The sequence below is a fragment of the Lycium barbarum genome, chromosome 11 (genome assembly GCF_019175385.1).
Source record: "Lycium barbarum isolate Lr01 chromosome 11, ASM1917538v2, whole genome shotgun sequence".
Lineage (NCBI taxonomy): Eukaryota > Viridiplantae > Streptophyta > Magnoliopsida > Solanales > Solanaceae > Lycium > Lycium barbarum.
The window spans coordinates 123,047,955-123,060,090 of record NC_083347.1 but is presented as its reverse complement, the minus strand read 5'-3'; the positions used below and the strand labels follow the sequence as shown (position 1 = coordinate 123,060,090).

General features: G+C 33.4%; 1 protein-coding gene across 5 annotated transcripts; it reads left to right on the top strand.

The window, feature by feature from the left end:
* The first annotated feature begins 4,632 nt into the window (after positions 1-4,632).
* On the top strand, positions 4,633-10,037 carry LOC132618173 (plasmodesmata-located protein 2-like). 5 transcript variants are annotated; one of them, XR_009574013.1, is made up of 5 exons: positions 4,633-5,320; positions 6,957-7,265; positions 8,444-8,557; positions 9,134-9,194; positions 9,707-10,037. XR_009574013.1 is itself a non-coding variant. In XM_060333232.1 (4 exons), exons 1-4 carry the CDS (start codon positions 4,849-4,851, stop codon positions 9,139-9,141), a joined length of 903 nt encoding a protein of 300 aa, XP_060189215.1. In that variant the 5' UTR covers positions 4,633-4,848; the 3' UTR covers positions 9,142-9,420. The 5 variants fall into 5 exon arrangements, 1 of the variants encoding a protein (XP_060189215.1); XR_009574014.1 differs by having other exon boundaries at positions 9,704-10,037; XR_009574011.1 differs by having other exon boundaries at positions 9,636-10,037.
* The last annotated feature ends 2,099 nt before the right edge of the window (positions 10,038-12,136 follow it).

The following is a 12,136-nucleotide window of genomic DNA, read 5'->3' as shown; positions in this document are numbered from 1 at the left end:
TCACCTCCTTAAATGTAACAAAAAGGCTAAATATATTGACAACCTTTTAAAGTGTAGTAAATTTTATTTAGACATTTAAACTGTGGCCTGTTTTGATGAGCACTTCAATGCATGATAAAGTGTTACTATTAGACGTTTCCGACTCAAAAAATTAAAAAAGCTTTTACATGTGTCCTCGAGGGCTCATTACGTACACAAGTTAACCATTTAAAATATGTCACATCTTTTTAATTATATGAATTAGCATAAATAAGTCGTAAAAGCTCATGCATGTTTCAATTGATGCTGATATGTACAATTAAAGGAGAAGACTTATTATATATGAACAACTTACTTACTTAATGAGTGTTTATGAACACGCGTATAAACTTCTTCAAAATATGAGTAAAAATTATCTAATAAGAATACTTTATCAAGTGTTTAGGTGCTCAATTGGAACACATTATAGTTCAAATGTCTAAGTAGGCGTTTGGACATGCGATTTGAAACCATGAGATGAAATCAGTGTTTGGACATGCGATTTCATCTCATGGTTTCATGTCATGAGATTAAATCCCAAATCATACAAAAAGGCATGATTTGGATTTCAAATCATGTCCGAACGGCTCTTAAGTGAAATTTACTGACAAGTTGATGGTGTATTAAGCCTAACAAAAATTTCACGAAGATAAATCGCATTATCTGCTTATAAATAACAATTACATCTCAATCCTAAACAAATTGGGATCTGCTATATGGATCCTTACTGATCATGTCCCCGTTATAACAAAAAAATATTGTGTTTTGCTTGCTTTATTTAAAAAAAAAAACAAAAATTTAAAAGAAACAGTGTGTAAAAGATTTTAATTTTGAAAAATAAAAGAGGATTGACGGACTCCTAAATTTAACTATGCGCTCTACGCAAGGTAAGTGGAGCCTAACCTTTTATAAGCGATTTTCCTCAAAATTGTGCATGTTTTAAGTGGTTAAATGGTAATTAGTATTCTTCCATCCCGAATTAGAAATTTCAGTTCAAGTCGTGATTATGAGCCGCTTAAGATAGAAAACGTGTTACACAAATCAATTAATCGAATTTCAAAACGAGTATCAAACATCGAGTGAGAATTTTTGTTTAAAAGGTACAATTTAGCTCGATTAGAGTTTTGATCCAGCAAATTGAGTAGCAAAGACTGATTCAAAATTTGAAGACATTGAATTGCACCGTTATTTACTTTAAATCTTTTACATATTAAATGTGAAATTAATGAACAGACAGTAGGTGCACGTGCACTCAACTTGTGAAAAAAAAAAATCTTTAAAATGTTTTAATTTTAGGAAAGCTGGTTGGAATATCTTTAGAAGTGTTTTCCTTTAAGTTTTTAAAATCTTAAAAAGTTTTTTCCTTAGAAATGTTACTCTATGGTTTCGTATGTTATTTTTCAATTTTGTTCAAACCTAAAGTGTTGATGACATATGATAACCGTAAAAGGTGAAGTATATGACATTTAAAGAATTATTTATGTAATGTTATTAAGTATTAAATCTTGATTATAATATTTAAGTGATAGTTGAAACAACTGATATAGATCCTGGCCAGAAAAATATACAACAAAAGTTGATCTTTTAGCTACTTGACACCCATGTTAGGTTAAAGAGTCATTGGTTCTTGAGAACTATTTTTCAAAAACGAAAAAACTACTCAAGTGTATTTAATTGTTACTATATATTAAGAGTTTTTTTTTTTAGTGTTATCAGGTCACTTTAAAGCCAATTGCATGTAACTATTATGATCGGCGTGGATTGATAAGCTATAGCCTGTGATAGCGAGGACTTAAAAAAGAAAAGATTGAATGAGGTCATTAATATTGAATCATCATTGGAAAGTTAAATAGTCTGAAACTGACTAGCTGACGCTTCTGCCTTTCCATTTTTTATGAGTGAAAAAAAACGTAATGATAATTAATAGGACTAAAGCTGAAATACTTGTAGAAACATAATAAATAATCTGTTACAACGAGTAAAATTACGTCGATATGCGATAATATAAATTTCATTACATTGTCATTGCATACAAATGAGTGCTATTTGATGAGTAATTGAGAACAAAGTAAAGGGATATGGGAAGAATCAAGTCCTAGCAGCAGATGGCACGAACCGCGCCTAAATTCAGATCGGACTAGACTCTTCTTTGTTTGAGCTGCCTCTAGGCACGCAGACCGAATACTAAACAAGTACGTATAGATCTTCGTGGGACCGTGGAGGGGCATCTATCGTCATTGATCAATGCAATGAAAGAGAAAGTCATTTGCTAGTAGTATCGACTTGTCACGATCTATTGGTTCATATAGAATCCATATCCTTGTTGGATAAAAAAAAGACATTCTTTTCGCCAAGCGTATATAATAAAACAGAGTGAAAGGTCCCAAACCCAAGTAATCAGAGTACTAACAAACAACTGAGTCCTTTTCGAACCGCTGACGATAGTTGCCCATCAATGGCTATCCAACTTCACTTGCCTCTATAGGAGGCTCGCTCTGAATAGGTTCAGATCACTTACAATCTATGGGCTTTAAAAAAAAAAAAACAAGTAGATAACAAAAACAAATCTTACAAGCATAATATCTTAAATTATAAGCAAATCTTTTAATCTTGTTTATTTCTAACTTAATGCAGTCCATCTTGCAGGTTATCACATGACAGAGATCTTCTCATGTGGTTTTTTTTAAGAAATTATTTTTTCCCCAATTCTCATGTGGTTCTTTACCACTTGCTCAAATTGTTTAAAATTTTCTAATAAATGATTAAATAATTTATGTTGTTCTTGCTTGTAAAGTACTGCACATGATGTCGGTTGAACTCCTGAACTCCATTAATGGATATACGTGGCAAATATATAGTCTTTCAACATAAGAGTCAAATATACCCAAAGATATTCAAATTTCAAATATTGGAATTTAATAAGGTTGTTCAATAAGTGTGTGCACTTTGGTCAAACTTGTGCAGTAAATTCTCTCTTCCCCTACTCTCACCTCTCTCATACCTAGGGAATATTTCTTCCACCCTATGAGTTGTTTTTTGTTTGTTTTTATTAGTACAATATTTTGTTCTCATTCTCTTCAATTATTAAAATATACTGTATTGAGCTTCTTAATATAATAATTATTCCTTATTTTACCTTTCAGGTGACAATCTTTCCTTTCTAATTTATTTTAGAAAAGAAATGTCGCTTTTATATTATGTGGACTTTAAATTACTTCCTATGTTACGTCGTTTCCTATTAGATCGGCGGATGTAAATTGCTCAAATTAATTTTCTCTAACTGCAGAATTACATAATTTTAACCTTTATCCTTGAGTAAGCACTTTCCTAATGATTTTTGTTTGAGAAGGTAACAACTTTCCTGATGACTTAACGAGCTTTCTTTATGACAATACTATCGATTTATAAATTTAAAGGTCTGATTCTGTTTTAACCTTAGATATTAGCTAACTAATAAAGAAAGTACGTGTACATAAATAAATTCATTAAGTCTTACGGCTAGTGACCCATAATAACAAGTTTTTATAACTGCATAAATATTTCTAATATTTTTAACCCCATATTTTTTTTTAATTTCTTTTAAGTTTCATGTTATCATGTCTAATCAAACACTATTATACATAAGAAACCATAGGGAGCATGGAGCATCATTTTTCCTTAAAAAGGACTAATTCTAATAAAATAATTACCACTTTTTCATACAAAGGACAACAGTATTTCCTAAAGTATAATAGTACTACTAACAATCGATCATTTTTTTTCCATCTCCCGTGTACTAGTAGAGATAACCTCCATCTGCGCAAAAAAAAAAAAAAAGTGACTATTTAAAATTTTTAGTCCTTTTTATCATAATAATGCACTTTTATAACTATAGAAATATCTATAACTGTGTTAACACCATAACTTTTAATTTCTTTTTCCTTTTCCTTGATTTTCTGTTTAATCAAATTCTGCTTACATTATAAAACAGAGTGAGTATCACTTTTCCTTGAAAAAGACTAACGACCCGTTTGACCATGAAAAAATTTCACCTTTCTTTTAAGATTTGTTCTTTTTCATTTTGTTTGAAAATCATCGTTTGACCATAAAAATTCCAATTATAACTTCACTTGAAATTTTTTCACATTTTCACTTTATTTGAAAATCGGCGTTGACCATGAAAATTCCAAATACAACTTGAAGTTGTATTTGGAATTTAAAAACAACAAAAACCTATTTTTACTTTTTTCACTTTCAAAACATTCAAACAACCAAATATTCTTTACAAAAACTATAACCAAACACGACTCTATCTTCAACTCCAACTCTAAAATTTCAAATAAAGTGAAAAATATTTGATTTTGATGGCCAAACGCCTACTAAAATCATATTTTCATTTTTTTTTTCACTTTTTTCACTTTATGGTACATTCAAACAACTAAACATTCTCTGCAAAACTATAACCAAATACAATTTTATTTTCAATTCCTACTTTAAAATTCCAAATAAAATGAAAAATATTTGATTTTCCTGACCAAACGCATGCTAACTATTTTCTAATATAATAATAACTCCACCTTTTCATAAAGAGTACTACTTACTATATTTCCTAAAGCACAATAGTACTACTGACAACTGATCATCTTTTTCTTCTACTGTACTATTAGAGATAACCTCTATCTGCACAACAAACGAGGAAGTGCACCACCAAGACCACCTTTTTTTTCAGAAGAAAAATAAAATATAACAGCAAACAAAACCCTTCAACATTTCTCATTTCACTTTACCAAAAACCTCAAAAAAAAAAAACCACCAAAACAATGGAATAATAATCCATCAAGAATCCACAAAATGGTGTTGCCCACAAAGCCATTTTGCATATTCTCACTTTTTTTAGTCACATTAACTATTTTCAAGCTAACCCCACAAGTTAAATCATCATCAGATTACACAAAATTAGTATACAAAGGTTGTGCTAAACAAGATTTATCAGATCCATCTGGTGTTTACTCACAAGCACTTTCATCACTTTTTGGTACACTTGTTTCACAATCTTCAAAGTCTAAGTTTTATAAAACTAGTACTGGTAATGGGGGGTCTACAATTAGTGGTCTTTTTCAATGTAGAGGTGATCTTACTAATATTGATTGTTATAAATGTGTTAGTGGTTTGCCAATACTTATAGATAAGTTATGTAGAAACAAACCTGTTGCTGCAAGAATTCAGCTTTTTGGTTGTTATATGCTTTATGAAGTTGCTGGTTTTCCTCAAATCTCTGGAATGGAAATGCTGTACAAGACTTGTAATGGAAAAAATGCTCCAGGTACCATAGGCGGATTCAAGATTTAAATTTTTAATATTGTTTGAATTTTTAGTGATATTTTCATGTGAAGCGGAGCCTTGGCGTAACTAGTAAAGTTGTTGTCACGTGACCAGGAGATCACGGGCTGCGTACAATAGACCCTTAGTGGTCTGGCCCTTACAGGCTACTCTTCTTTTTAGTGATTTTTTTCATGTATATTTATACTCTGTGTCGAAAATACTGGTGTAGGTCGAACATGCTAGTTATTAAATTGACTGAGTAGGTCGGTTTTTGGTAGTCGCCGTTAGTTTTTAAGTATATTATGTTAGTTGGACCAAATGTGTTCTACTTTAGCTAACTTAAGAGACTAAAGATGCTTAAGGTTATAGTTAAGGGACAAAAATTGACCTATTTCCGTAGATAAGAGACAATTTTGGCTAAAAACTCTACATCCACCACTGCTAGAACATAGTAGTTATCAAACCGACCGAGTCAGCCGGTCTGAAAGTCGGTCGGTTTTTGGTAGTCACCGTTAGTTTTTAAGTCCATTTTGTTAGTTGGACCAAAATTGCTCCACTTTAGTAAACTTAAAGGATTAAAGATGGTCAGGGTTATATTTAAGGGACCAAAATAGGCCTACTCACATAGATAAGGGACAATTTTGGCGCAAAACTCCACATCCTCCGCTGTTAGATAGCCATGTCGGATTCAGAATTAAATTTTATGGGTTCAATCTTTAATGTTGTAGTGTGTTTTTTTTGTGTGTGTGTGTGGGGGTGTGGTCATTTTCAATGTAGAGGTGACCTTTCTAATGTTGATTGCTATAAATGTGTGAGTGGTTTGCCAATACTTATAGATAAGTTATGTGGTAATAGCTAGTAAGCCTGTTTTTAAGTCCATTCTGTTAGTTGGACCAGAAGTGCTCCACTTTAGCAAACTTAAGAGACTAAAGATGCTCAGGGTTATATTTAAATGACAAAAATAGATAAGGGACAATTTTGGCTAAAACCTCTACATCCACCATTGCTAGGTAGCTGTGTTTGATTCAACTACCTGATCAGGGTTTAGGGTCTTCAGGCAGGAAAAGGGAACAACTAATAGTTGAGGTGTGTTTTAATACATAGATGGTGATAGTTCATATAGGAAAAGGGAACAACCGATAGTTGGGGTGTGAAACTCGCAAAGAAGCGATAGTTCAGGTGTGTTTTTGACCATTATCTCTTACAAATTAATATTTTTTGAATGTCTAGTGATTTTTTCATTCAAATATATATATATATATATATGTGCTCTATGTTGAAAATACTGGTTTAGGTCGAACATGTTATTTATACCCTACATGCATACATCACTGTAGGTAGCTGTGTTGAATTCAAAATTTAGTATTGGTAGCGGAGGTTTTTACGGCTGAACCGTTACACTTTTCAAATGATGGGTTTTTGAATTTTTAGTTATATATATATATATATATTTACTTGTACCCTACATCCACCACTGCCAGGTAGTTGTGTCGGATTCAACATTTGAATTTTACGAGTTCAATCTTTCTCGTATTTACCAGCGTAGCTATTACACTTTTAACATTACACATTCAAAATTTAGTATTTTCTTTTTCATATATGTATATATTTATGATCCGTGTCGAACATAATGTCAGGTAGTGGGTTTGAGGAAAGACGGGATACTGTTCTTTCCACATTGGAAAATGGAATGGCCAGTAGCAATGGCTTCTACACTACAAGCTATCAGTCTGTTTATGCTTTGGGGCAATGTGAAGGGGATATTGGCTCATCTGATTGTGCTGATTGTGTGAAGAATGCTGTCCAAAAAGCTCAGGTGGAATGTGGTAGCTCTGTTTCTGGCCAAATCTTTCTGCACAAATGTTTTATTAGTTATAGTAATTCACCAGGCGGGGTCCCAAAAACATCACCGTCATCTTCAGATTGGTCCCCGTCTTCATCTTCAGGTATTAGTTATACTGATGTATAACCTTGAGATCTTTACATAAATAGCCCACTGGGTTCACTAAATACTTTTCCTAGTCAGTATACATAGATTATACACTGATTGTACAGGGTTATGCACATATTGTACATGGATTATACATATATTTAACAATCTCCCGGCTATTTATAGTTTAAGCGGTTGGATTGGCGGCTATTTTGGTTAATACTTGTCCAGCTAGCTAGCTAGCTCTATGTGCTTGGACTCTTCAAAAACGTCGTGGGGTGCGTGTCAGATCCTCCAAAAGTGCATTTTTGGAGGATCAGACATGTGACTGCATTTTTTGGAAAGTCCAAGCAACATAGGTCTAGAGCCCGTTTGGATTGGCTTATAAGTTGCTTATAAGCTGTTTTCAGCTTTTTTGAGTGTTTGGCTGGCCAGCTTAAAGTCATTTTGTGCTTAAAATAAGCTCAAAAAAATAATTGGGCCCATTTGACTTAGCTTATCTAAAGCAGCTTATAAGCTGAAAACAGCTTATAAGCCAAAAAAAATAAGTTAGACTACCCCAACTTATTTTTTTTAGCTTATAAGCTGCAAACAGCTTATAGGCATAAGCCCATCCAAACAGGCTCCTAGATGCAATATTTCCTAATTGTTTTGCTGAACTAGCCATTCTACTGAACTGACAATTGCTTATGGTTTTGCAAGTCTAAAACATAGTAAAGCTAATAGACTTTTGTATTATTGGACTTTTGAGCTGTCTGCCTCATATACTAGTTCTATAGATGATAAAAGGTTTGAATCACTCGTGCTATTAAGTTGATTTTATCAAACTACTCTTAGCACCAATCTGACAGGCGATTTTCAATAAGTCTTTCTGAATCGGAAGAGCAAGAAGCGGGACTAGAATAAAACTTTTTATTCTTTATGTATAGACATTCTCCTTTACTCGATCGAACCATCCGAACGTCAGTTATTTCAACTACCTTAAATGATCTTTCAAATAGATAGACTGTCTCTTTTACTAAGTGATTATTCTTAAATGGCTATTTGTCACAATTGCTCCTTGTGATGCAACAGGACCTTTTTTTTTCCTTAGATAAATCGTAACTTTGTCCACCTTAGATTTGCCAGCCATTTCTTTCGATTTGTTGTCAACAATTATATAGTAAAGACATCTGCATTTAATAATTATTGTAGGGTTAGGGCAAAATGTTGGGAGGACGGTGGCAATAATAGTAGGAGGGATAGCTGGAGTGGGGTTTCTACTCATATGCTTGCTGTTTGCAAGGAATCTAATGAAGAAACATGACGGTAAGCCTAATTTGACTAAGGGTGCGTTTGGACATGATTCCTTTTTTTTTTTTTCAAAAACTATTTTCAAGATAATGTTTGTTACACATTAGAATGACTTTTTGGTAAGTTGTTGAAGATGAGTTTCTCAAATTAATTTGACCAGTTTTTAAAATGAAATTTTTTTCCATTCTACAAAAACTTCAACTTTTTTTCAAGTAAAATGTATGTCCAAACACAACTTCAACTTCCAAATGCCACTTTTCAACATCAACTTCCTCCGTTTCAATTTGTTTGTCTTGCTTTCCTTTTTAGTCCGGTCAAAAAAGAATGCCTCTTTCTTTTTTTGGCAACTCTTCAATTCCAACTTTCCACGTGGCATGTTTAAGATCACAAGAGTAAAAAATCTTCTTTACTTTCTTAAACTCCATGCCAAGTCAAAACCGGACAAATAAATTGAAACGGAGGGAGTGTTTTTTTTTTCTTTTTCAAATAGCACTTAATTCATGTCCAAACGCTACTAAGTACTATATTCTTTTCAATAGTTTGAAAATTGTTTCTTGCTTATGCTGTTCATGTATGCATTTTTTGCTGCAGATTATTGAAGGGGTCAGATTTGTTTACTAATTAAGACGGCGACGGGCAAAGATTTTCTGAGGTGGATTCTTTCTATTGATTGTCTTCTTGAAAGGAAAATAAATTTCTTTTCTGAATCTTCGAGAAAAATAGAAACTAAGGAATTTTGTGGCTGTGATTTTTGGTATTCTTAGTTAAACAGAAAAATGAAAACTGTTCATAGAGTAGATGTGAACTTTCAAGTTGTCAATTATGAACAAGATTAGAAAGACTCTTCATGGTTTTTAACTTTTTCTTCAATTGCCATGTGCATGTTGTCTTTTTTTCCAATTGACTTGAATAATGCTTCTACATTTTCTTGAAAAGTTTTATACTTTACAGTTTACAGAAAGTTCTTTGTTTTCTCTTCATTTCCAGGCTGTATATGTTTGTCTGAAATTCCGTCTTTTATTTTACTTTATATCGATATGTTTATGCTAGTCTTATGTTATCATTGGCAAAAAAAATGTTTATGCTAGTCCAGTCAAACTCCAATACTGACAGCGACCCATCAGAAACTCCAAGACTAACAGCAAGGTGTGCCATATTCAGCAGTTCATTGCATATGTTTTATCCCCTCAACTTGGACAAGGAGAAAAAGAACCGAAGAGACGGGAATGGCAGGAAGTTTTCAATGGTTCATTTCGTGATAATGAAGAGAAGGGAATCTTGTATGCCACGGACTGTAGGAGTTGGACCAATTACTAGTCTTTCTCGGTTAGGTTTTTAGAAAACAAATTGCATTGTCAACTGGAGTATATTCATCCTAGCTTTGCTTTTGTTAATCTCTGGAACATCTTGTATTACTTAACAGCAAATTTTGCTAACTTGCACAAGGTTTATGATTCATAATGAGCATTTGCTCTGTGGAAACTTTAGGAGTAAATCGTTGCCCCCTTATTTCTTGAGATGCATATTCTAAACAGCATCCATGTTGACCTCGGGGAAGGAGAGTAGTATCCTTCTTCCCCTTCATCCAGCTATGCTAAGCTCGGGGGCAGAGTTAGAGGGGCGGAATGGGGTTCATTCGTATATATAAGGTTAGATTTTTTTCTTATGTATATATAGTAGATAAAGAATCCCCTCGATGAAAATTCTGCCTCTGCTACTGGCTGAGCTTACATATTTGCCTTGGTGGACTATGATTCTTTCCGTCTGATTGGTTGTCATGTCTCGAGGCTAGAAGTTATTATAACATTGGCTTAAAAAGTGTCTGGCTGAAGAACTCGGGTACATGGACAAAAATGTGTAAGTCCGTGTACTTTTGAACTTCATTTCCATTTTCGATGTTTGACATTGATCATCAAGTGCTATTTGCAGCCCTTCCGGTATGGTGCACGATAAACGCATCTCACCATTGGTTCATTACAATTTATTTTCGTTCTTTGTTTTCCATTGAGTGCTGATTCTGAAGCAAAGACTGAACGATGCATGACTCCATGAAGCTCCTATGACTTCTCATCAGGTAAGATCAGTGGAAATCATCTCTGATTCTTATGGCACGTCGAGTTTCTTGCCTGTATCAAAGAGCCTCATTTAGGTAGCTTGTCTCAGAGTGGAGATGGAAATTTACATTCCAATGATGTTGCAAACATCCTGTTTGCCTTGATTAAGTGTACTTGGGGGTAAAAGGAAGAGTTGAAATACATGAGACGTGTTTCAAAAATCAAATTATTTACTTCCATTTTTGTTGTATTTCTTAGTCAAATAAAAGTAATAATTGTACCAAGGTAATTTCTAGTTATATCCCTCCTTTTTACCCCGATGGAAAATAGTGCAACACTCCAAGCCCTCTCTAGCATCGTTCCTCGTGCCTTTTGTGGATAGGAGACTGACACTTTTGTAACCCAAAAAAAAAAAATTTGGAACCAAACTAATCCATAATCTGTGCGTGAAAGGACCAAACTGTAACTTTTTAAGTTTGGTCCTTTCACGCACAGATTCTGTGCGTGAAACCCTTGCCTAAAAACCCGACCCAACCTTTATTCTTTCTCTTCTCTTTCATTTTCTCCATCTTCACCCTTTCAACACACTTTTGCACTTTCAAAAATATGTCTCAAAGTTTTGAAACTTCAATGTTTGCTATACAACCCAATATTTGCGAATGCAGTTATTACTGTAAACTAAAAACATCAAAGACGCAAGATAATTCGGGTTACCGTTTTTGGCGTTGTAAAGTGCCCGAAGTAAGTGTTTTTACATTTTTTAGTGTTTTTTTTCTTTTCGCGTTATTCATGTATTTTACTTTAAAAAACTGATTTTCTTGTAATGTTTATAGGATATGGGCGGTTGCAAATACTTTCAGTGGGAAGATAGCATTCACGTGGATAAAACGGTGGCGGCGAAGTTTAAAAATTCAGTTTTGGATAGAGATACCGCGACTTCACGTATCTCTAGAGATACCGCTAAGTTGGACTCGCAATTTAAGCTTGTGGAAGCTGAAGAAAAAATTGAAGGTTTGGAGGTGTTGCTCACCGATTCCGAAAAAAAATGAAATTTGCTGAAGGCTAAATTTAGAGAGGCTCAACATGAGAAAATAGCTTTGAAAGAAAAACTTAAATTGTGGAAGATTATTTGTGCTATGTTGTTGTTGTTCATTATTTATATGTATTTTGTTTATTAAGTTTAATATTTCTATGGATTATGTTTTTTACTAGTTGTACCTTTTTCCCCTATAATGTAATCCGCACCCTTTATGTACTAATTTAGTTGTGTTTCTTTGTTAAATTGTCAATTAATAATAGACTTTAACAATAAAAGCAAATTAAAAACATGCCAAACTAATTCAAATTGATGACTTCATCATAAAATAAAAATACAAATTAACAACCTTAGTCCGAAACTTAAATGACTCATAATCTAAGACAGCGAGCCTAAATAGACCCTAATCGTCATCAGAATAGAAGTCCTCGATATCATCCTCAGAACGATATTGGCGGTCTCTTAACACACATATTTTTTCAGGAGATGTTAGTTCTCTACCGG